This window comes from Rattus norvegicus, chromosome 1 (genome assembly GCF_036323735.1).
Source record: "Rattus norvegicus strain BN/NHsdMcwi chromosome 1, GRCr8, whole genome shotgun sequence".
NCBI classification, from domain to species: Eukaryota; Metazoa; Chordata; class Mammalia; order Rodentia; family Muridae; genus Rattus; species Rattus norvegicus.
The window spans coordinates 189,632,945-189,656,928 of NC_086019.1; the positions used below are offsets into that span (position 1 = coordinate 189,632,945).

The following is a 23,984-nucleotide window of genomic DNA, read 5'->3' on the forward strand; positions in this document are numbered from 1 at the left end:
TTCCACGTCTAAGAGAACCATTTGTGTGTTGTTTACCTAAAGAAATGGGAAGAAGGGAGCAGACATGGGCAGGCATGGGACTGAGTGTGCAGCCAAGGACATGCTGTTCTGTGTGGTGTGGCAAGCCGGGGCCCAGTGCCATCTCGAAGTCTTTGGTGGGAGGCAGAAGTGACAGGCAAGGTGAGGTGGAGCCACAGCTGGAACTGCCCTGGGGGTCGGGATGCACAGCAGCTCTAGACTGCCTCTCTGTAGAATGTTACCATTTCTTCTAGATCTGGAGTCCTCAGCAGCCCAGCAGCACCTGGTTTCTAACTGGAGGCCTCCTGCCTGCCTTCCCCAGGGACTCTCCCTGACCCACCAGCATGGCTGTGGTTTCTGGAGATCGTGTGTTGATACGTTTGGGTGGCTAGTTGGTGAGTGGTCAGGCAGATGGGTGGAGGGCTGAGTGGACGACAGATGAAAGCTCGGTGAGAGAGGGGATACACTGAGGACTGGTGGCTGTAACAAAGACGGGAGGGGGCTTTGGGAATGACAAATGTCCACATAAGCCTTGTATCTGCTTGGGCTGTACCCTGAGTCCCCATGTCCTCTCCCCAGATGGTCCCTGTAGGACGCCTTGGGGAAGGTGTGCTGCTGGGCTGTGTTCAGGCTTGGTGCCCTTCAGTTCCTTTAGGCTTCCCACCTCAGCTGAACAGAGGCAGCTCTGAGACCTGAGAGAGCTTGGCTGCTGGCTTCCAGCCTACTGTGCAGTGTGTAACATGCAGGCTCTGCTCACATGCACACCGCCTCCCCTGCCCAACCACGCCCAGAACGTTAGTGAGGTTACACTGCTAACACTTACACTGCTAACACTCTTACACTGTTAACACTTATACTGCTAACACTTACACTGTTAACACACTGCTAACACTTACACTGCTAACACACTGCTAACACTTACACTGTTAACACTTACACTGCTAACACTTACACTGCTAACACTTACACTGCTAACACACTGCTAACACTTACACTACTAACACTTACACTGCTAACACTTACACTGCTAACACACTGCTAACACTTACACTGCTAACACTTACACTGTTAACACACTGCTAACACTTACACTGCTAACACTTACACTGTTAACACATTGCTAACACTCTTACACTGCTAACACACTGCTAACACACTGCTAACACTTACACTGTTAACACACTGCTAACACTTACACTGCTAACACACTGTTAACACATTGCTAACACTTACACTGCTAACACTTACACTGCTAACACTCTTACACTGCTAACACTTACACTGATAACACTCTTACACTGCTAACACTTACACTGTTAACACTTACACTGCTAACACACTGCTAACACTTACACTACTAACACTTACACTGCTGCAGCTTAGTTGTGCTGGGCTCACAGTGACATAGAGAATGGATGAGACAGGTTGCAAGCTGGGTGAGGCCACCAAGAGCCCATGCCTCTTCAGTAAGGAGGAAAGGTGGACAGGAAGGGGCCTGGGACTGAGGAGGCTCAGCCAGCTGTGGTTAAGTGGTCTCTGTGTGGGACCCCTGACTGTCATTCTGAAGGCAAGTCTTGCATTTTTCAACAAAAGGATGAAAATCTAAGCACCCCCCCCCCAAAAAAAAATCTCAAGAAGAGGAGTTCTCTGGGAAACAACAATCACTAGGCAAACACACAAAATGCATTTCATCTTACTTTAATTAAAAAATAAATAAATACATGCCAGGGGCTTGTATCTAGTGAAAAGAGCGCAAAATAAAACAAAAACAAAAGCAAAACCTACAGGCCTTGCTTCTGGCGGGAGGGGCCCCTTGGGAGCTGGAGACCTGAGCTCAGTTCAGGCCAAGTTGGGATGCCCTACCTTAAGAGGAGCAGACTCTGCCAGGTACACCTGTGATGTGTCTTCCTCTGAGTCTGAATGGTGTGGTGCGTGTGAGGTGACTCAGGGCTTGGTCATCAGCCTGCTCCCTAAACAACATCCCTTGCAGATACTGCTGATGCTAGAGCCTGAGTCCAGGGCAGGACACAGGGCTGCAGGAAGGCTGGGCACCTGGGACCAAGAGCAGCCGAGAGCAGAGGGGACTGAAGTCACCTGCTAGTTGCTACACCTGTGCTAGGCTGGGCCGAGCTCTGGTAACAGCTGTGTGAAGGACGGGGCTCTTGGGACAGTCCAGGCGGAACAATTAAGCACGGGCAGAGGCTCCTCTGCTGGCCTGGGACGCATCTATAAATGGATCCACTTGTTCCAGTTGATGTCATGGGGGAAGACACGGCCCAGACGGATGGTACAGTCCAGAGTAGGTTCATAAAAGGTGACAGTGCTCCCCTGACAGGAGAGTGCCTCGGCCTCACTGGCCTGACCTAGGCCCTCCACCACAGGCCTGGAGAAGAGTGAGACACTCGCTGGCTTCTTCAGCATCCGCTTCTGGATACAGCCGAGAGACTCTAAGCCCTGCAGATAGAGATGGATGGGGTTACAAAGGGGCCCTGCTTGCCCGGGGATCTGGTTTGCTGCACTTATGGAATGTATATAGCTGTTCCCAGGCAGCAGACGGCTAAAGACAGCCTCGAGGGAGGCAGGGCTTAGCAGGAAGGCTTACATAAAGATGGGAAGGAGAAAGTATGGCAGCTATGGGTGCCACAGTGACCTCTGGAGGACGTGCTCTTCAGCCAACAATGGCTGCAGTGGCTTCTCACTAGGAAGTTCAGGGAAGTCACACTAAAGGTCAAGTCCCTAGTTTGTTAGACTGGAGCAAACATCATGGGAATGGGCGCTCATGGCAGCTGCTTGTGTAGCGGTCACATGGTCCCCAGCTTTGCACACCACCCCCATCTATTTAACCGGACTCCTGAGGACCTGTGAGCATGTGACCCTGAGTGTGAGACAGGAGCACAACAGCAGGCAGACTAAGACAGACCAAGTGCAAACGGACCCAAGGAACAGGGAGCCTGCTGCGGGGATGGGCTGTAGCAGGCAAGGGGAGGGGATCAGGAGCCAGGCAGGGCCTCAAGAACAGTAGCAGACACCTCTCCCAGAGGCCAGAAGGCGCTAAAGATTAAGCTGAGGTGGTGACACCTGGGGTGTGACGCTACCACAGTGGGCTGAGATGCCTTGGGCCCTACCCGGAGCAGCTCAAGCACAGCAACAGGCTGTAGGACGCCCTGGTAGTACTGTAGCAGGCAGCTCTCAGGAACACCGGGCCTTGACATGATGTGGTACAGCACGGCTTCCATCATGCCTTTGCACACGGGCATGTTCAGGCGCCCGTCCACACCACGCCATGGGCGACCGACAAAACATACTCTTTCACAGCCGCTGTAAGACAGACATTGATGTTAGGGAGAAGGAGGGGACACACTGGTCACTCTGGCTACTCTGGCTAGGGAGGCCCAGAACTTGGCCACTATCTGCCCACTGCTCTCCAGTCTCTACTTGTTCCCTGGCAGGGGAGTCCTGGCTAAGCTACCCGCTGCCTCATTCACAGATAGCCCCGCAGCAGCTCTGCTTCTGGCACAAAGCTGCCACTAACCCAGGGCTGATGGATGGGGCAGGCTTTGCTAGCTCTGGTGGCCATGGCTGAGATGGAAGATCCATCTGTACCTTGGGGGTCAGATCCAGGGTACAAAGCTTTGGTGGGTGAGGCCACATACACATGGAGGGAGGGCCATTAAGGTGCCTCTTCAAGGCAGAAGAGTACAACCCTCTGGAATGCCATCTCTCAGCTACAGGATTGAGGGGCTGCCCTGAGTTCTGAGTTCTGCCTAATGAGGTCATAGGTTGGTTGTAAAGGCCCTCTCTTCATTGAAGATGGGTATAAGGATACAGTGGGCTATGGAAAGAGGCCCAGGGGAGTGAGAAAGCCCTTGGCTGGGAATTTGTTTAGGGTAAACTACACAGGCTTGCACCCTCTGAAGGAGCTTCATACAGTGACTGACACTAGGTGGAAATCTTCCACTATCCTGAAAGCTGAGTCCACACTACTTCATGCTTTGCCCCTCCCTGTGAAAGATCTCCACTTACCTCTCCCATGCTACCTGGGCCATGTTGCTCTCTGTAAGTCCTGTAAGAGAGAAAAGATGGCAGGCTCTTAGAAGGCAAAGTGGGAGGCCATGTCCCTTGTCCCTCTGCCCTCATTCGACAGGCACCAAAGTAGATAAGCAGAGACCAGAAAGATAGCCTTCTACCCAGAGCATGGTACTGACTGCTGTGGTGAAGGCCAGGGCAGCACAGACATTGATAGTACCCAGGAGACCCTAGCACGGGGAAGTCAGCACGCGCCTCACTTCCCAGTTGAGAGCCTTGACCACAGGGCAAGTGTCCATAAAGCTGAGCCCACAGGAACAGCAGCAGATGTCAGGGGAAGGCCCTGTCGCTGGCCAAGGCTCAGAGACTCTAGGAGTAAGCTTGCTGTCCAGAGAACCTCGCCATGGTCACTACATCAAGTCCCATGAGATGCTTGCACAGCTTGGCCCTGTGGGCACACCTGTGGGCACACCTGTTGAGGGCAGGGAGCCTCTGCTTCTGAACACAACCGAGGTCTACTATGACTAGCTGAAAGGTGGCAGGGTAGGTTCCTAGTCTGAGGCAGTAGGCTGGAATAGTCACAGGAGGGACCTAGAATGGGAGAGGTTTTAAAGTCAATACCTCTGGGGTCTTCAGAATTTTCTGGAAGCTGGAACTCACAGCCCAGCTGCTCTAGGCCTGAGACACCAACACTCTCTTGGCTCTCCTGCCTGGGGCCCTCTGCACCTGCATCTTCAGGAGCTGCAAACTGAGCCTGGGCCTCTGTCTGCTCTTCTGTTCCAGGCCTAGGACTGGCAGCCACACAGACATCTTGTAATGTGGGCTTCTTGGCAGGGAGCCTTGTAGCTTCCTCAGCATCAGTTTCAGGGCTCTGAATAGAGCAGTAGGGGCGCTTTTTAGTGCCATTGGAGCTGACTGGAGGAATTGGTGCACCCTCAGAGGTGTGGTCTTCGATGGAAGACCCCGCAGGGAGTCTAGATTGGCTGTCATCCCCTGAGGCCTTGGTGTCTATTTCCACATCTTTCAGACGCACTGAAGGCAGGAGCCAGGGCTGGGCAGAGGCCATGGCCACTAGGCGCACAGTGTTGCCTCCAACTTCCATGACTTGTTGCTGTTCCAAGAGGTCCTAGAAAAAAAGGGCATAGGGTCTGTTGGGGAAGATGTGTTTTACTAGGTAGGTGGAGTAGATGGCCCTCCAGCTAGGGTCAAGTATTCTGAGCAGGCAGCACACTCCGGTCCAAAGGCAAGAGCCTAGCATCTTCTCTGGAGCTACAAGCTGCATGGGCCTACGTGGGCTCTTCCTATACCTACTGTGTTACTCACAACATGGCCTTATATCAGAATAGCTCCAACTGATATGACTATAAATTTCCTGCCTGTGTATCCTCATGTGGTCCTGACAGTCCCGAAAGCGGTCAATGTTTCAACACAATGACCAGACTCCCTTGTGTTTATGTCACATCTGACCCCACTGTCTGCTTCTGTGTAGGGAGTGTACCCAAAATCACCAGCAGCACTCCTTTTCTCCTCAAATTCCCTGACAGACAGCACCCAAGCCTTGCACCTTGACTGGGGTCAGCAGGCTCTTTCTCCACAGCCTGAGAATACCTGAGGGCTCCCAGTTAGTTTCCCAAGGCTACAATCAGAGAAAGAACACTTTAAACCGCGCAAACAGTAACTTAACTGTTAAGCTAAGAGCTTCTCAGAGCCAGATGGTGGTCTTTAACCTGGCTGGGTTTCCTGCAGTTGCCCTTGGAGGCTACATGGTCCCAGTTAGCCCTATGTCTTACAAAAAAGACCCCACATGGGAGCCTCCAAATCAGACCACTGATCTGCATCCTACTCCTAGAAGCTGCTCATAGCACATAGAATGATATTCTTTGGGTCCAACGGTTACATAGCCTTTCCAAGGGACCAGGCAGGTGGCGAGATAAGTCCAGGGAGTACGGGAGGCCTGTGAGTTGTGGGGAGGGGGCACTGACAGAAGAGCCATGGAGGATGTAGCCTATCCCAAGGAGAGATAGCCACTCTAGGGCTCAGGCAGGTCTTCATGGGGGCTAATGGAGTTTAGGGGACATGTCCTGACTTAAATACTAGCAATTAATCTAATTAAAGGGAAGTCACAGGTAGGCACTGCTTCTGCATTGTGTATCTATTTTGGAGTGCAGTGGTCACTTCTGCAACTGTATGCCTGGAGCTCAGTTCACCTGGATATAGTCCAGGAACGTCCTGGTGCGCTTGTCCGCTATCTTCTCCAAGGCAGAGAACTGTCTGCTCAGCTTCTCCCTGTCAACCCCGAAGCAGTCAGCAGCTGCCACAGCCTGCAGGATCTCTAGGGACGCAGCCACGTCCTCAGGGCTGTACCCAGACTGTGCCATCTGGTGGGCAAACTCTTCTGGGCAGCGGGTGTGCAGCTGTGGATCCACCAGGCTGGTAAAGGAGGCAGGGAGGCAGGAAGGGCCAGCCTGGAGCTCTTCTAGCGGTGTGGCTGTGGGCCCTGAGAACATGAGGGAAGAAGCAAACAGAAACCCTTCTTGGGACCAACACATATGTCTGAGGCAAGATCTGCTCCAGCACTAGTTTACTGCTTCCTAAGGAGCCATGGGGTCACCTTCTGGGGACATACTGGGCCCGCGCAGGTCCACTCTTGGTATGTAATTATAGAGCAGACTGCAGGCCCACTGCGGCTGTCCTGAACCCTTCCTAAATCTCATGTCTTCCTACCCCTTAACCCTGAGTGGTGCCTGAGGCCCCTTCCACCTAGTCAGGGTTTTGCTCAATAGCCAGGAGGGCTTCTTTAGCTGAGACAACAACCTACAGGTTGGCACTGTATCTTTGCATGCTTCAAACTTCAGACAAAACAGAGTTCTGACTGTGGGTGAAAAAGGATAGCAAACACCATCCACCCTGACCACACAAAGGACATCTAGCTGCAGGGTGGAGAACGGCAGGGTCTTTCCAATCCCATTCTCTGCCAGCAAGAGAAAAGGTTTGTGCTATCTAGAGCTTCCTGAGTGATCAGCACCCACAAAGAAGCTGGGTGGTGTCAATGAACCTGAAGTCTCACCTTTGATAGCAAAGAAATAAAGGACAATATTCAACAATGCCATAAACTATGGGATCTGAACGTGTCACAAATGAGGTCAGAGGCATGAAGCAAGGACAAGCAAAGGGAGGTGACTGATACAGACAGCAATGCCAATCTTCAGAGCTCCAGGGCTGTGTGCCTGGCCAGGGTCCCAGGAACCCCAGGGGTGCCCCATACCTGAACTGTAGCAGGACACTCACCAGTGGGCCCAAGATGGGTGGGTGCAGGGGTATTGCGCAGTCGGAATTTAACCTGGCAGGAATTGACCACAATGCTGTCATTGGGGTTCAGGTTGCGCGTGCTGACCATGCCAGGCACTGTGTAGTAACCTCTCATCAGCAGGTACTTGGTGTGTGAGGCCTGATGGGCCTTTACTTCCACACTCTGACGCTTGGTCCCTGAACCTTCATCCAGGTCTTCCTCCTCATCATCATCATCCAAGCCGCCATCTTTCCCCAAGCTGCAGAAGAGAGACAACTAGGTGCCTGGCCTTGGACATGGCCCACCTGCCACACAGCCATCACGAGTGGCAATTGTCACAGGCAACACTCATTTTGAGGTGCCCTCCTTTTCTGTCACCACCCATAGCCTCTACCTCCCCATGAAGGCCCTACTTGGCTCTGACACAGTAAGGGCCCTGGACTCATATTTTCTTCCCTGTGGCACTTCCTGTGACCCCTTGGAAGGTACCAACAGAAAACTCTCTGGACACTGCCCTGAAGCTCCTAGTCCCAAATCAGACAGTTCTGTATTCCAAGTGTTGGATCACTAGAGCTTACTGGACAGTCGGTGTAGTGGAATCGTTGAGAATTTTGAGATGGTCTCAGAAATGAGAAAAGAAGGGAAAGGCCCCTGATTCAATTTCTGAGTTCTATACCTCCATTTTCATGTCTACACTCCCATAAGTATATGTATACACACCACATACTCAGATTGGATGGCTGAGCAGGTAACCCTGGCTGTCCTACAATGAGAGGAAATGACCATGCCCAATGCCTCAAGAATCTGTGTTCCCAAACCATGAGCAGAGCCACATGCACAGTGTTGCTCTGGGCTCTGACCTCTTCATGACCTCACTCTCCACCATGGAGCTGTCTACCACCACAATCTGCTCTGGGATTCGGACATCCACAGAGAGGAGGCCCAAGGAGAAGAGGGCCAGGGCTGTCACACAGTGTCCTCCAGGGCTGTCCAAAGAAAACGCCACCAGGTCACTTGAAGGGTCATTGCTATCCATGTCCTTGAAAGAAAAATGATCAGGCTGGTCTAGTATGCCGTTGGCCCGTAGTCTGTCATAGAACTGGAAGGATTCGGTGCAGACGGTGGTGGGAAATCGCCAGGTGAAAAGCCTGCAGGCAAGGCAGAAAGGAGAGGCCGCTGAGGAGCTGCTGCCGCTGAAGCCCGTGTTGGGCCACCCTGTGGAAGTCACTGTACTCAAAACAGCCTGCACCCTCATGCCTGAAGCACTCCTGCCCACTGAGATAGGAGAGAGAGTGTTGCCGCCCAATGCAGTCTAGACATCTCTCCCCAACTCACCGTGTACATCTAAGGTGGGGCCAGTGTTTACATCTAACTAAAGGCTTTGCAGTGCCTCGTGCCAACCAGAGAGGAACCTCCTTTTGTGACAGTTGACAGGACACATGTGTCCAATCTCACTGCCTGCAGATGTAAGCAGAGGCCAATCCTCTGACAAGAGCTCAGAGAGTAGGGACTCCAGAAGGAAAGGAGCCCACAGGTCATGAGGTAAGGACCTGGGGGGTAGGAAGGGCTGAAATGGGGAAGCCGAAAAAAGCAGTGGAGGAGCTGCTGTGCCCAAACGTGACCCCACTAACTTGAGGCTGGCATGATATGCTAAGTGAGGGGCTTCCCACACTTGCAGTCAGGGGCTGGTGGTGCACAAAGACTCTGAGATGAATGGGGGAGGAAGGGATAAGGCTAGCCCACTGGGCAGGTTCACTGGATTGCTTACAAAACTACTAACTTCCCTCCACTTGCTTCATGGCAGCACTCCTGCATGGGAGAGAGAGGCAGAAAGAAAACTGCCTCCTGGGCTGAGCTCTCTGCTCTTGAGGACATACTCACTTGTAGTATGACTGGGAGAGCTGGTAGGACATGGGCACAAAGGGCACAGCACGGTTCTTCTTGGGACCCTGGGAGTGGCTGACACGGCGTCGGTTGACCAGGCTCCTCTTTTGGCACTCCATGAAGGCCCGCACCAGCACAGGCTCCCGGAACTCCCGGTAGAGGCGGAAGATCTATAATAGCACATGCAAGGGTGAGGTGCTAGAAGGGGAACTTGCAGGGTACAACCTTCAGACACTTGCTACTGTGTGCTGAACCACACTGACCAAGCCTTGGATCCTGAGAGCCTAGGTTGCCACAGGAAAGTATCTTTGTAACTGTCTGAGAACCTGAGTTGCAGGGGAGCCTAAGAGGTACTGTATGAGCCTCTGATGTCACTGATGGCCCTTAAGTCCTCAGTAGGAGCTACAGAAGCATCCTGCCTGCTCTGGGGGGGGATGGGTGGTCAGGCAGTCTTTTTCATGTGACTTCCTAAGCATCTGGGGTACAAAGCCAGACTTAGACATCTTCCACCTGAACCTAGAAGTCCCTGGAACTGGAGGTGGAAGAGCAACTGGTAGCTGTTTACTTTCTTCTCTGGGGCAGCTCTCTGGCCTGGACTCCCTGCTGAGGAACCTTTGGCTTTAAGTAAGTATGAGCCCAGTAGAGAGCTGGTGTGGCCATGGCTGAGGACTTGGGACTTGTGCTTCACTGCCTACTTTCTCTGTTGTTCAGACTTACAGGGCTTCATGTTTTCCAGCTGCACACCAATAAACAGGTTCTCACTTGGAGCTGTGAACACTTTCTGGGTATCAAAGTGCTACCGAGCTACCGAGCGACAAGCGTTGGCTGGTGCTCTCGGATACCAGGGCTCCAGGTGTCCTTGTGGGAAACAAGGGTACCAGGTGACAAAGTGGGAGAGATCAAACGATACTCAGGGATCAGCTGAGGCATGTCCACTGCTGCTCAATGTCCAGGTCAGGGCAGTGCTCTGAAGCAGGGTATCAAAAAACACCTTCCCATCAAGCATGGCGGTACATACCCTTCATTCCAGCACTTAAGAGGCAGGTTTTTGTGAACTCAAGGCCAGACTGATACACAGTGAGTTTTAGGCTAGCCAGGACTATCTTAAAAAATGACACCATCGGGCTGGAGAGATGGCTCAGCGGTTAAGAGCACCAGACTGCTCTTCCAGAGGTCATGAGTTCAATTCCCAGCAACCACATGGTGGCTCACAACCATCTGTAAAGAGATCTGATGCCCTCTTCTGGTGTATCTGAAGACAGCTACAGTGTACTTATATATAATAAATAAATAAATCTTAAAAAAAAAAAATGACACCATCTTAAAAAATGGGCCAGAGAGAAAACAGAGGTTAAGAGCACTGGCTGCTCTTCCAGAGGACCTGGGTTCAATTCCCAGCAATCACATATTGCAGCTAACAACTGTCTGCAAATCCAGTTCCAGAGGGAGGACCAGGCTCCCTCTTTTGGCCTCTGTGGGCAATGTACTCCATGTGGCTCACAGATAGACATGCTATCAAAACATTCACACACAAAAATAAAAATAAAAAAAACTTAGAACAACAAAACTCCAAACCAGGCATCTTCCATCAGCAGTTCTCCAGCTTTATGGCACAGGCCTTACTGAGAAGGTGTCTGCGGCCTCAGCATGAAAGGAGGCTCTGACAGGTAGTGTTAAATGTCAATTTTACAGAATCTAGAATCACCTGACAGACTTCTGAGCATGCCTACGAGGGATTCTCTTGATTACATTAATTGAGGTAGGAAGACCTGCCCATTACGGGTGGCTCCGTTCCCTGACTGGGAACCATGGCGAACAGGACCTGAGCAGCAAATTCGGCAAGCATTCATTGCTCTGCTTTTTCACTACAGGTGCCATGTGCTTCAAGCTCTTGCTTTCTCGACTTCTCTGGCACAAGACTTTCTTGAATTGCTTACTAGAAAACTTTATCATAACAACAGGAAAAGACACTGAGACCGTGGTCCAGGGCCTCTGACTCAGAACCAGTGACAGTGGCACAGGCTGACTAGGGTAGCATGCTGAAGAGTGACTGTACCACATGCAGGAAGCCTTAGGTTTGATCATAACAGCAACGAATAAACAAGTCAAAACTCGAATAAACGAGAATACAAGGCATTTCAGGGCCCCTGAGATGCCACGGCTGAGAAGAGCAGACAGAGTAAGCAGCCACAGAGCTCTGATCCCTAAGGCCCCGAGGGCCCTCTGTGCTGAGGCCAGCACCCACCTGGAAGGACTGGCAAGAGTTGGACTGGCTGTTAGAGAGGGACAGTGTGCTCTGGATCAGGTTCTGTAGCACCAGGAAGTGGATGTCCTCCACACTGAAACACAGTAAGTACAAGGCTGTAGGAGGGGGCTGCTGGTCTGCAGCAGCACTCCTGAGACGGCGAGTATACACGCAAGAGTCCTTAGTTAAGACATTTCAACCCACAAAACGGTACGGATGCTGAAGCAGTCACAAAACAAATTAAATGGCAGTTTCTAGAACATACTAATTGTTCACAAATTGTCCACACACACAAAATGTTCCCAGCTGGATGTCTGCCTGTGATCCCAGAATTGGGAGGCTCCTATGGGATAGCTGCCCTACAGAGCAAGTTACAGGCCAGTGTGAGAAACAGAGTAAGACACTGTCTCCACAGAATAAGGCCTTAATGGGTAAGGGGCAACATGGTGGGGAATCAGCTCTAAACCAGCTAGTAAAGATATGCTTTTTATATTCCTGACTGCAAATGAGAAAAAAAAAAAAGAATCATTTTGTACTGCAAATGCTGAATATTGCTTATATGAGATGAGAAAACATTTTCTGTTAGGCTGAGCTCCTGTAAGACAGGAGGATGACATCTAAAGTTAGGGCTTGGCCAACTTCCTCTATAAAGGGCCAGACTCCATTTTCTCTGTTGAAACCTCTCAGCACAGAAAGGAAAGAATACAGACAGCACATCAAATAAACATGGCTTGCGTTCTAACGAACATCCATTCACAAAAGCAGGCGGTAGGCGGGATTTGGCCCTAGCTTCCCCATCTGGACTGCAGCTGAGAAACGGCACTTACCTATTCAGTTCATCCTCCTTCCTGACACGGTCCTTTTCATCTCCGATTGCCAACACCCGGTATCTGTGTAGGAGGCAGAAGAGCATGCTGTTGGGGCAGGGCAGCTCTCCACTGAGCTGGCACATTAGGTTTCATCCATCTAACAAGTCCATTCTTAGGACCTGAGGATCAGGAAAGGCAGTGTGCTCTTTCAAAGCATAGTGGTCACGCAGAGATGGGCAGGGGTACCAGGATGTGTGTGTGGTGGGCAGGGGAGGGAGGGAGAGAGAGAGAGGGAGGGAGGGAGGGAGGGAGGGAGACAGACAGACAGACAGACACACACTTGCAAGTGCCCAAGTGTGTGGAAGTCAGAGGTTGACTGTGAGTATCTTCCTCAGTCCCTCTCTGCATTATTTACTGAGGCAGGGTCGCTCACAAGCATGCACAGCTGATCAGCTGGTCTAGCTAGCCAGTTTATTTGGGATTCTGTCCCCGCCTCCTGGGCTGCTATGATCACCTGGCACTGAGGTAGGTGCTGGAGGTCTGTCTGATCTCATGGAAATCAAACAGCAAGGTGCTATGAGGCTGAAGGCAGGAAGAAGGACAAGCAGAGGGCAGAAGCCTACAGTGAAGCTAAGGAATGAATTTTAGTACTGTATTGTGCTTACAGATCATAACAACATATGACATGTAACAAATATTAGGTGCCTTATAAATAAATACCATTATCATTTTTCAATAAAAAAGTAAGTTGAATGTAATACAGTATCTGGGAGGATGAGGCTAGAGGATATGAACCCAAGGCCAGCCTGGGCTACAAGTAAGACCCTGCTTCAAAAACCAAACACACAAACCAACCACCACCCACAAAATTGAAGGACTGGGGGTTTGCTCTGAGATACAGTATTTGCCCAGCATGTATAACATCCCAAGTTTAGTCTCTAGTACCACAGAAATAAAAACAAGTAAGTAACGCAAACACCAATCCCAACGGCAAAGGAACAGAGCATTTCTTTTCCTTTGAGTTTTATGCAGTATCACCTCACCTGAAACTCAAGTCACTCTAAATTCATGGAATTAACAGTTAAAACCACAGGCCTCACCAAAACACATAAACCTTCAACTGCAATAGTAAAAGTTTACCTAAAAAATCTACTGACAGGAAATTCCACTTTCCTTATATGCGAAGGATCTGTTCTGCCTGGCCCCCAGTCTTAGGACCCAAGTCAGTGTTATCAGCCACACCTGCAACTCGCCTTTCCTCCTCTGTGCAGAGCTCTGCTTTTAAATCTTTATTTGTCTTCTTTTAGGATTACCAGTGACCTCCTGTTCGAATGCACATATCTAATCATCACAAGCATGGGTGTAGACCGAGATCCCTTCGAAGACTGAGCACAAATCACCCATGCACACATGGGGATTCGAGCAAGCACTCGCTGGACTGCCAATTCAGAACAACCCAGAGAATAGCTAGAACTGGGCATGGTGACACCAAGCTCGCTATCTTTTCTACCCCTATCCCGAGCCCCATGTGTCACCCGAGTGGTGACCATTCACTGCTATGTCAGGAACTGAAGGAGGCTGAGGCAGGAGGCACGTCCAGACTAGCCTGGACGATATGTGGTGATTTTAAGGCTAGCCTCGGTTACACAAATCTCTGTCACCAAACACAGAAAAGGGCAATTACCATGGAGATCTGAAAGACTGGACACCATACTCATTACTGAATGAATCTTAGAATGTGATCCCCAACTGAACACTGAGACCAAAGGGTGTCTCCATGAGGAGGGAGAAAGGGGTGTCCATGAGGGTGGAGGAGGAGGCACCCGGATCTGGACACGGCTGTGGAAACAGGCCTGGCTTACTCCCCTTCTCACACAAGTATGTTCTTCCACACAAGAGGCTGAGCCGGAAAGCCCTGGCTCTGCTTACAGCGTTCAAGCCCTGTGACCCTAGCCTGGGGTTCTATAGAAGCCTGTGTCTCCCCAGGACTGATGCTGTGCAGGACGGATGTGGCTGTCCTGACATCTGGCCTTGTGCAATCTAATAAGTAAACCAATGGACTTGGCAAAAGCCACACATACCAGGGAGCCTTGATTTGTTAAGCGGGCAGCAGGGACTTGGGAAGAAAAAATATAGGTGCCAGAAAAGCAGACCCTCAGGTCACCTGATATCAGGTGGGCGGCCCTTGAAAGGTCAACTGCATAGCCAAGTACAGCCAGGCAGGCTCTGCCCAGCTGGCTAATGTCTGCTATCCACCTGCACAGTGAAAGGCTCTGCCCACCGAGGACAATGCACCTACTTGGCAAAGAGTTCCTGCAGTGTGTCTGGGATCTCAAGGTTGGGGTTCCTCAGGCCAGAGCTGAACTTCTCTTTCAGCTTCTCCACAAATTCTTTAAACTCCTTGGCACAGACCTGCAACACAAAAGCTTGATGCTACACCTTCTCACGGCGGCAGCTGTGCGCACACCACAGGCATCATGGGCAAACTCCTTTGCAGTCACATCCCAGAAACACCAAGCTCGCTATCTTTTCTACACCCTATTCCGAGTCCACGTGTCACCGAAGTGGTGACCACTCACTGCTATGCCAGTAACTGAGTCCAAGAGTCAAGTGACACTGACAGCCCACCTCCCCCAGCCTGAGGAGAGATGCACACAGTACCTATACTGCCCCCGCTATGCACGTGAACACACTAGCCTTGTCTTAGCTTGGTTTTCCCTGGCCACCTCATGCAGACCACCGTCCTAGATGAGCCTCCACTCAGCCTCATACTTTTCCTGTAGCTCAGGCCCAGAGAAGCAGTGCTAAAGTTTGAAATGTGTGCAATTAGAGAAGATGGGTTTCTTCCCTGGACATGGCTGCAAACCTGGAGTGCCACTATGTTCCAAGGAGGCTGTAACCCCTCTTTTGTTGCATCTATTCAGTCACCTTCGGCCTCCCAGTTTCAGGTCAGAGTAGATACCTCTAAAATGCCCTCAGGGGCAGACATGCTTACTGGCTGACTTGCACTCAGCCTCTCTGATTAGTAGAGGTGTTATGGTTTGGTGTGGGGACACGGTATGACTGGACTCTCAGGAAGAGCCAGTGTGTCAAACCACTACACCAGGACTGCTTGGCTTACAGGACAGGTGAGGTCTTCAGCCTTGCCAGGCTGTATTTGCCTGCTGTGTGCACTTCACCATTGACTCCCTTTATGCCTGTGCCTTCTTCCTCTGGGAGAAGGCTTGCCCTATGTGGTGAAGGCCAGTGCACACTCTCTCTTTTCCATGAGCAGCCACGTTTGCTTCCCTTGGCTTCCTTGGCAGCAGGTCTAACACAGTTAGAAGTACCTGAGATCGCAGAGCTATCTCCTTCCTGTCAGTTGCCATCTGGCCCACCTGAGCAGCTTCAAAGCCTCTGCCTGCAATTTCTAAAGAGTTTCTTTGTTTTCTCAACAAAACAGACCCTAAGCTCAAGAGCATTTGAAAGTAGCAAGTCATATGTGGTCATCTTTAAAATTGACGTCCAGAGTCAAGACCTATGGTCACGAGAGCTAGCCAGTCCCTCAATGCCTGTCTTCAGAGGACACTGGACGCTGCCAGTGCATGGGACCTACCTTTGGGTCTTCGTAGTTATCCTTCCGACTCATGAAATCTCCAACGAGTGCCTTATCTTGGTACACTTCTGCCAGGCAGACTCTGTGGGAAGGAAGATCCAGAGCTGCGGCAAGTTGCACCTCAAACACTGGCTGGCTTGCCTCAGCTTGCTGGGAGCTATGATCTACTGAAGCATGGGTGGGACAGCTAGCTCTGGGGAAGAGCACCCTGGACCAGGCAGCATCCAAGTCAGGCTGGTCAGGACCCACGTTTTCCATCTTGGCTTTTATCTTTCACGAAGGGACTGAGGACAATAACATTCTCCCTCAGCCCTACCCTATCACAGGGATTTGGATAGGACCAACGAGAGAGAGCCTGCCTGTTCACGTCTGTGAAGAAAGGCTAGACTCTACCATCTCTGCCGCCAGGGAAAGGAAAGGGTTGGGCGGAGATGGCTGATCTTGTTTTTTATCAGCCCACTTCCAGGTGAGCACATGACCCCACCCCAGGACACAGGCCGGAGACCTAGTCCACAGGAGGACAGAACCCCAGGCCCTTTTATCCTTTGTCCCAGGCTATCCTGGGATTAGGGAGCCCAAGCTTCAGACTTTATTCTCTGCCAACTCTCTACCACCTTGACACATCTCTCTGGGTGTTTCTTCTTCTGAAGAAGTCGGTGGGCATTTTTCCTTCAGAGAAAATTCACTCAGGTAGGAATCAAGAACATTCTACAAATAAGAAAAAGTGGCTTCCTATAAGAAAGGCCCTAGGCATGTAGTGTGGAGACCCACAGGGCTGGTCATTCCACGGCCTGCTGACTGAAGGTGACTTGCAGTGCAGAATCACCATATGCCTGCACAGGCTCCCTGTCTGATCTGGAACGAGAACAATGTAAGAGATTCTTCTGTCCCTCCTCCCACCTTACCCAATTCTTACACTGGTGGCACGTTGTAGCTACCCCCCAACTTCACAGAATCTGTGACCTTCTTTCCTTAGCCCCCTGGGGAAGGGCCAGAAGGCCTGTAAGGAGATGGTAGGTTGACCTTGCAGCCAAGAAGATGCTTTGTTATTCCCAGGTCCCACCTGAAAGTCCCTGGGACAACCCAAGGGGATACAGTGTTTTTGTTTAGTGATCCTTGTCACGCTTCTCCCAAGAGGGAGCTCCATGAAGAGTCCCTAGGACTGCTCTGATTACAGCAGCATCAGTCAGTATCCCTGCCCTGCTTGCCCTCCGTGCATGGGGATAACCAGGACAGATGCACAGTGAACCAGCAGCCTTAAGAGCCTTGCTCTACATCTGTTCCCAAGGAGGGTCTATAAGATCATGTACATGGAAGTGCCCAGAACCACACCTGGTTCTGTCTGTCCCAACTACAAATTCCAACACCTGGACAGCCACAGCACTCAAGTCATTCATCTGGATGTCACAGCTGAGTCTGAACAGGGAAGTGAAGGGAGAGAAGGGAGCCAGCTGCAATGCTGGAGTAAGGGCCTAGGCACAACCTAGTTGGGAATATGGCTTACTTGTAGTTCATAAAGGCCTGGGGATTTTTGACTATGTAGCGAGCTCTTCGTCCAACCGAGTGAGATGTTTTATCCAAAGACTCTTCAAAGGTAGCATGCAAAATGTCACGCACGACCTGCCAGGTGACAAATGGTCCTTTCACCTAGTCCAAATATAGAATGTGACAGTTAGTATCTGCAGAGTCCATGTTCAGGACAGCTAACACCTGGGAGCCTGTTTCCCCAAGGACGTTGAAGTGCTCACCTCAAAGGCCTGGGTACAGGAAAACAGGACAAGCCCTCAACACCCTATGGAACTGTGTGTTCTGGCAAGCACTGTGAGGGAGGCCTTAGTATCAGGTAAAGTTAAGAGTAAATGTGCTTTGGTAGAGCTCTCTTTCCTTCTTTTTCACACTGAGATAGGGCTCTCTTTGTGTGTAGTCAGGGCTGGCCTTGAACTCTTGACTCCTAGGATCAAAGGTGTTCATCACCTTGCTGGGTAGGTAGAGTTTTAAAGATTAATACAGTCTGTGTTCTCAGAGTCATTCTGTATCCTTTGCATCTGTAACGTTTGTATCATCTGCATCGCACTGGTAAAAATGAACTAAGATACAGACTCAGAACATGTCAGAAAATAACACACAGGAAGGGACTTAAAGACAGGTGATATTTGTAACAAGTCTAATACAAGTTCTAGTGAAGGATGGTTGGCTACATGATGGGGGAGGAGAGGCATTCCTTGCCACCAGTGTTGCAATAAGGAGACATGTGAAAGGTAGCAGACAGAGTTCAGGATGGATTTAATGGGCACCTCTCCATCTTCCTTGGGAAAAAATAGGGATGAAATTTAGGAGAGGGTGGATCAGAGACAAATCGATCAGAACAGGATAAAGAAAGCAACACACACCCTCACTGGCTTCTCCTGGCTGGTGTGCTGGTGATGAGGAGAGATGAGCTCTTAGGAACTGCTACACTTGTTGGCATCACTACCTGGGAGGCCCTGACCCTGCTGACATGGAGCTCAAGTCCTGCTGCCCTCTATAAAGAAGCATGAGCCTGTTCATGCCTTGCTGTACAACATGCCAGCAGGAAGTAGAGCCAGGGGGCCCCAGGGAGCTATCGGAATGCGAAGTGCAGGAGCTCTGGCTAAGCTGTGGAACCCTGTCACCACTAGAAGCAGGGAAGAGCTTGAGGACTGAAAACAAAGCAGGAAAGTTACAGTGTATCTGGAACACAAGTGCACAGGACTATGGCCAGGAAAACAAATGTGAAGTGTTTTAGGGTACTCCAGGGCCCATAGGTACCAAAATTACAGAGCCAAGGTGGCAATCAATGGTTCATGGTACAGAACACACCAAGCCTCCACAGGCAGACAACATAAAGAAAAGCAAAATGGCCTGACCTACTCCACTGCAGCCAGGTAGAAGTGTACATGCATCTGAAGGCTAGGAGAAATGTAGGCTGGTAGTATAGGTGCATGAGATTCTGGGAAATACTTTTCTGGGCAGCCTCTAGGAATGGGAAAGTTCAGAGCCATACTTCTCAAAGCACAGCCAAGGGCTGCTCCCAGGGGCCTGGGTGATGGGAGGTACCTTGGTGTTGAGGACATTGCTGGCAATTCGGCAGAGCATTAGTAACCCATCCTCCTGCATGGACCAAGAAACCCGAAGCCGGGTCATCATCCGGAGGGCGTTCTGGTCAGCCTCATCTTGGTAGCGTAGTTTTTTGCTTTTGGCTTCTGGATGCTCTCCTAGAAACACAACAGAAAAGGAGAGGGACCTTCAGCAGCTGGCTTGAGCTAGCTTTTCTTCCAGAAGGAAAGAGCCCCAACTATACTGGTAAGAAGTGATCAAATGCCCAACTCCAACCAAGGAAAACCATGAAGGAGTCAACATCCTCTGACAGTTCTTCACCCATTTCCCTTTGGCTGAGTATCATGGGTTCAGGTTAGGCAATGTGAACATAGTTCTCACTTCACAGCCAGACAAGTTCGACAGTGGGTCCACTATCATGGTATCCACTGGTCTTATCATGTTCCCCACCATCTGAAGCAGTTAGCCTGAGAGAAAGATAGAATGGCCTTTTGAAGACACAGTTATAGCACCAATTAGGTAGAAGCCTAGAGGTTACAGAAGCTTTCCATCAGTATGTTGTTTTCCCATAGCTAGGATTCATGGGTCCAGGAATTAAGAGGTGGAAAGGGATAGTTCAACTATTACCTCTAATGCCCCTCTATGAAAATGTTTGGTTCCTATTCCTGCGACCCTAAGTTCTGCTGGCCTAAAAGTTTTGGAGTGCTTCTGCCAGGAGCCAGAACAAACTTTCCTTTGAACTGGAAGCTCAGACTTCCTGGTTACTTTGGCCTTCTAATGCCCTTAAGCGAACAGGCTAAGAAAGGAATAAGTGTCAGATTACTAAGGGGAAACTGGATGGCTTCTCTGCAATGGAAGTAAGAAATATTATTTCTGGAGTACAGCAGATCATTTAGGGTAGTGGTTCTCAACCTGTGGGTCATGATCCCTTTAGTAAGCCTCTATCTTTTATCTATTGTATTTATATTACAATTGGTAACAGTAGCAAAATATGGTTAGAGGTCACCATAACATGGGGGACTGTATTAAAAGATCACAAAATTAGGAACAGTGAGAATCTATAGGGTGTCTCTTGGTACTACCATGTCCTGTGAGAAAAAGTCAACAGGAAACTACAACTTAATCCAGGCAGGATGACAATGGTCATAGATCCTTCAGGGATGAAGGTATGGGTCACCTTTCCAGAAAACGAACCGAGACCTGCCAAGCTTCTTCAGTGGAGTAAAAACAGAATGAGTACCAGAAGGAAGCCTGTTCCCTTTTTGACTGCCTGCTTCTGTTAGCAAGTCCACTCCTTTTCTAGCACTCGAGCCTATTTCATGATTCCAGCATAGACTGGAGATCAGCTGAGACATCCAGCCTCATGGGCTGAATACCTACTGGATTGACTGGTAGACAGCCATTGTTGGGCTAGCTGGGCCACAGACTTTCTAAAAAAATCCCCTTTATATATACTAATTCTGTAAGTCTCATCATCTCCTCTCATCATCTGTCAATCTCTGCCTGCTTCCACTGGGTTGCCAAGTCCTCTGGAGGTAACTCATATAGATACTTTTATAACATGTTCAGAGTAAATGGAGTAACAAAAGCAGTCCCTGAACCCCCAAATATCTGTCTGCCTGTGACCTCAGAGCACATACAGATCTTCAAATTCTATAGGGATAACAAAGTCTACACTCTAGGGCTGTCTTGAAGACTAAAAGCAATGGTATAAAAACATGTGCTGGGATCAGCAAGATGGCTCAGCAGGTAAAGTGGTTTGCCACCAAGTTCAACAAGTTGAAGTCTAGAATCCGTAGAGTAGAGAGAACTCTGGCAAGTTGCCCTCTGACCTCCACACATTCACTGTGACTTGTGTGCACATATGTGTGCACATACACATACTAGTCCAAAACTATTAAAGATCATTTCCTGCAGAGCCCACCTTGAGACTGACCTTAGCCGTCACCGAGCAGAGAAGCCCCTGAGACTGACAGTAAAGCATGCCTCTGGGTGTACTGCAATAGGCTGAGGCCCTGATGGAATACCAGAAAGGAGGGCGCTGCTAGCACAGGTAGCAGCCCTTTCTGTCCGCCTGAGCTGAGCCGCTCTGCTCTACCACACACCCCGACAAGAAGCTTTGCCTCACCAGCTCAGAAACAGACCATCCACCAACCTCTGAAACTGTGTGTCAAATACCTCCTTCCTTCCTAAAGTGTCATAATGACAAGAGAGAAACCACAACAGCACAAAGTGGTAACTAAGAACAGGTGACAGCATCATCACAAATTCATACTGTGGGGAGCTCTGGGCTAGGATCCACATAAACACATCCAGCCACCCCATTTTCCCTGGAGGAGTTCTGGACTTTCATGTATTTGCAACAGGCTAAGTTGAGGGCTACATCAAGTGATGGGATGTTGTTTATTATGAATGTCTGCAACACAAACTAATAAAGTAGGTTCCTGCTTCAGCTTTTCCTCTCGAGAACCCACATCCAGGCTTGATGATAAAACATGGAGCCTACTTACTCAGGGACAGTCCCCTAGCACTCACTCCATTAGAAATGCAGCTCAGAGGAGGAAACACTGATTAGGAAGTACCAAGGAGGACGGTGCTGGCTCTGAGGGGACAGTGCAGACTTAAGTCACTCCCAGCTTCCTTCTAGTCTCACTTCAACAGGACTAAGCTTGGAGCATATAACACTGAGAGGCAGACCAAGAGAAGAGAGGAACTCCATTTAGATGACAAGATGCTGCTAGGGAGATTTTTTTCCAGTTGAATCAGAAAGTTGCTAAAGTGAAAAGTTGGCCAAGTACGCGGCCAGAGAAAACTGGGGAAACAGCCGTCCTGTGGTTGGTCAGGGGTGCAGCCATGTCAGAGTCACAGACAGGGGAACAGACACTCTGCAGGATGAACCTCGCCCTATGGGAGGAGCACTGCAGTGGGCCACAGCCAGGCGAGACTGACCTCTTCTCCTTCGCTTGGTCTTCCTGATGGGCTCCTTCTTCAGCCGCTTCCGCTTCTGACTCTTGCCCCCACGCACTTTTCGGTTCCTGCCAGGGGTAGGTTCTCGGTCCAGTTCAAAGTGTTCCTCTTTGTCAGCACAGAGCTCAGCATCAGCTTTCCCCTCTGACCAGAGAGGCAGACGGCCACTGCCTAGGAATAGCAAGAGGATACGCTGCTGAGGACAATCCCTGCAGGGGCCACACAGGCCAACAGGGTCCACGCAGGATCCATGGTGTTGGTGGCCTCATCCTTGCTCTCATGTGGACACCCAACACATACCTCCAGACCCAAGTGGCATTGGGCGCTTAGACAGGAAAGTCTGGAGTCTTCCTGTGAGCCCATTTTCGGAGGTGTTGTTCTGAAAGGTAAGCATAAGCGCTGAGGTGAGCTGAGAACTTCCCTGGGTCTCTACAGCCACTCATTTCTCGCAGGTCCTCCCCCACCCCTGCCGCCCCCTTACTGGAGGCATTGTGCCACCAGACTTTCTGTGTGCCTCTAAAAAGGAACAACCACCCATTTTACAGATTAAGACAGAAACCAAACACGGCTGGGCAGATACCCTTCATCAGCTAGGTTAGACGGTCAAAGGGCCAGGAGGCCCTTTATAGTGATGATGGTGCCAGGTGCTGGGATGTTGTGTCCCCAGGAACCTACCTTTCTGGCTTTGTTGATGATATAGCTGGTCCAGACCCAGTTGCGCTTCAGGTGTGCATAGAAGCTAGAGTCCAGCCCAGCAGCTCCCAGTCCATCCCCAGGGACTAAGCCTTCATCCACAACTTCTCGGCTCCCCCTGAGACAAGGCAAATAGAAAAAGAACCCTTTCTGGTAAGTGAGGAGCCTGAGCGTGGAGTGGGAGAACCTTTATGTGTATGTATGACAGTGCGCACTTTCCCAGGACACTGCTGAACAGCAGAAAGAGAAAGCTTGGACCCCTAGGTTGGCAAATTAATTTTTCACAAGTCAAAAAATCTGATTTTCATCTGAAATTGCCAACTTCTACATTCTGACAATAGATGGAATTTCAGAAAACAGTAATGCTGGAAACACGATAACCAAACTGCTGTCTCTGGCTTCTAGCCTGAGTTTTTAGCCAAGTCTAGGGCCACAAAGATGAGTGGGGTGGCACGCACGTGGTATACTCCAGCATGGCACACTTGCGCTCTAGGTTGTGCTTGTCCATGGCGCTCTCTTGCTCCTTCCGCAAGCTGCCTTCTGGGTCACTGCCCGGATCAGGGCAGATCTTCTGTGCACATGGACAACGCACCACACCTGGAGAACCAAAGCAGGGCTCAGTCACGTTTCCTGCCAGGTGCTGGCAGCCAGAGGGAGAGTGAAGAGTGGACATCGGTCTGTGAGGTGTAAGGAAAGGGAGCCCCAGTGGCAATGTCACACAGGATGAGGAGTGAAGAGAGTGGAGAGAGGTGAAAGCTGCAATGGGAACCTCTGAGGGGTCTCTATTGATGCAGTCTGTAAGGACAGGGAAGCAAGTGACAACTAGGGCAAGCCACCTTCCTGGTTATGACAGTGAGGACAGCTTTTCTTGGCTAGAGTGGTATATAAGCTAATTTGCTCAGCTTTACTGCACTCACACAGGTGTGCTGACAGTTTTGGTTTTAGAAGGCCAGGAACTCAGTTCAGGGAGATTACAAAGACTTTGTACAAGACTATTGTTCATTTGAGTAGACATGTGACACTTAAGTGTTCTTAGGCCCAAGGTACCCACTGACATATGTTCAAAAATACTCTCTTAAAAGCAAAAAACACTACCATGGGGGTGGTCAATAAAGAGAACAAGCAAGGTACAGTTAGGGAAATGGTAAAAAACAGGGGCTTTAATCAGGGCAGGAGTGGGAGATAAATATAGAAGGAAGGTGAAATCAAAGTCTGGAAAAATTATAAACAATTATGTAAGAGCACCCCCATACATGTAAGTCTGTACACATATACAGTTTAAATGAAATCACTCCTGCTGGGCTGACGATGCTCCCTCCAGAGCCATACACCATCTAACAAAGATCCCAACACGCTTTTGAGCTGTTGGCCACTGTTGTCCAA

At 50.1% G+C, this 23,984-nt stretch overlaps 1 protein-coding gene across 1 annotated transcript in view; it reads right to left on the reverse strand.

Moving 5' to 3' along the window:
• Positions 1-1,700: 1,700 nt before the first annotated feature.
• The window catches only part of Gtf3c1 (general transcription factor IIIC subunit 1), a 66,204-nt gene continuing 43,920 nt past the window's right edge, over positions 1,701-23,984 (reverse strand). The window contains exons 20-37 of the mRNA NM_133541.2: positions 23,060-23,198; positions 22,584-22,719; positions 22,209-22,287; positions 21,891-22,079; positions 18,942-19,099; positions 17,371-17,513; positions 15,867-15,948; positions 14,571-14,683; positions 12,290-12,352; positions 11,463-11,556; positions 9,215-9,387; positions 8,194-8,481; positions 7,333-7,592; positions 6,252-6,541; positions 4,666-5,170; positions 4,042-4,081; positions 3,144-3,336; positions 1,701-2,472 (exon numbers count right to left, since the gene is read on the reverse strand). Coding sequence (NP_598225.2) covers positions 2,245-2,472; positions 3,144-3,336; positions 4,042-4,081; positions 4,666-5,170; positions 6,252-6,541; positions 7,333-7,592; positions 8,194-8,481; positions 9,215-9,387; positions 11,463-11,556; positions 12,290-12,352; positions 14,571-14,683; positions 15,867-15,948; positions 17,371-17,513; positions 18,942-19,099; positions 21,891-22,079; positions 22,209-22,287; positions 22,584-22,719; positions 23,060-23,198 — 3,173 coding nt within the window. The 3' untranslated portion in view covers positions 1,701-2,244. The remainder of the gene's footprint in view (positions 2,473-3,143; positions 3,337-4,041; positions 4,082-4,665; positions 5,171-6,251; positions 6,542-7,332; positions 7,593-8,193; positions 8,482-9,214; positions 9,388-11,462; positions 11,557-12,289; positions 12,353-14,570; positions 14,684-15,866; positions 15,949-17,370; positions 17,514-18,941; positions 19,100-21,890; positions 22,080-22,208; positions 22,288-22,583; positions 22,720-23,059; positions 23,199-23,984) is intronic.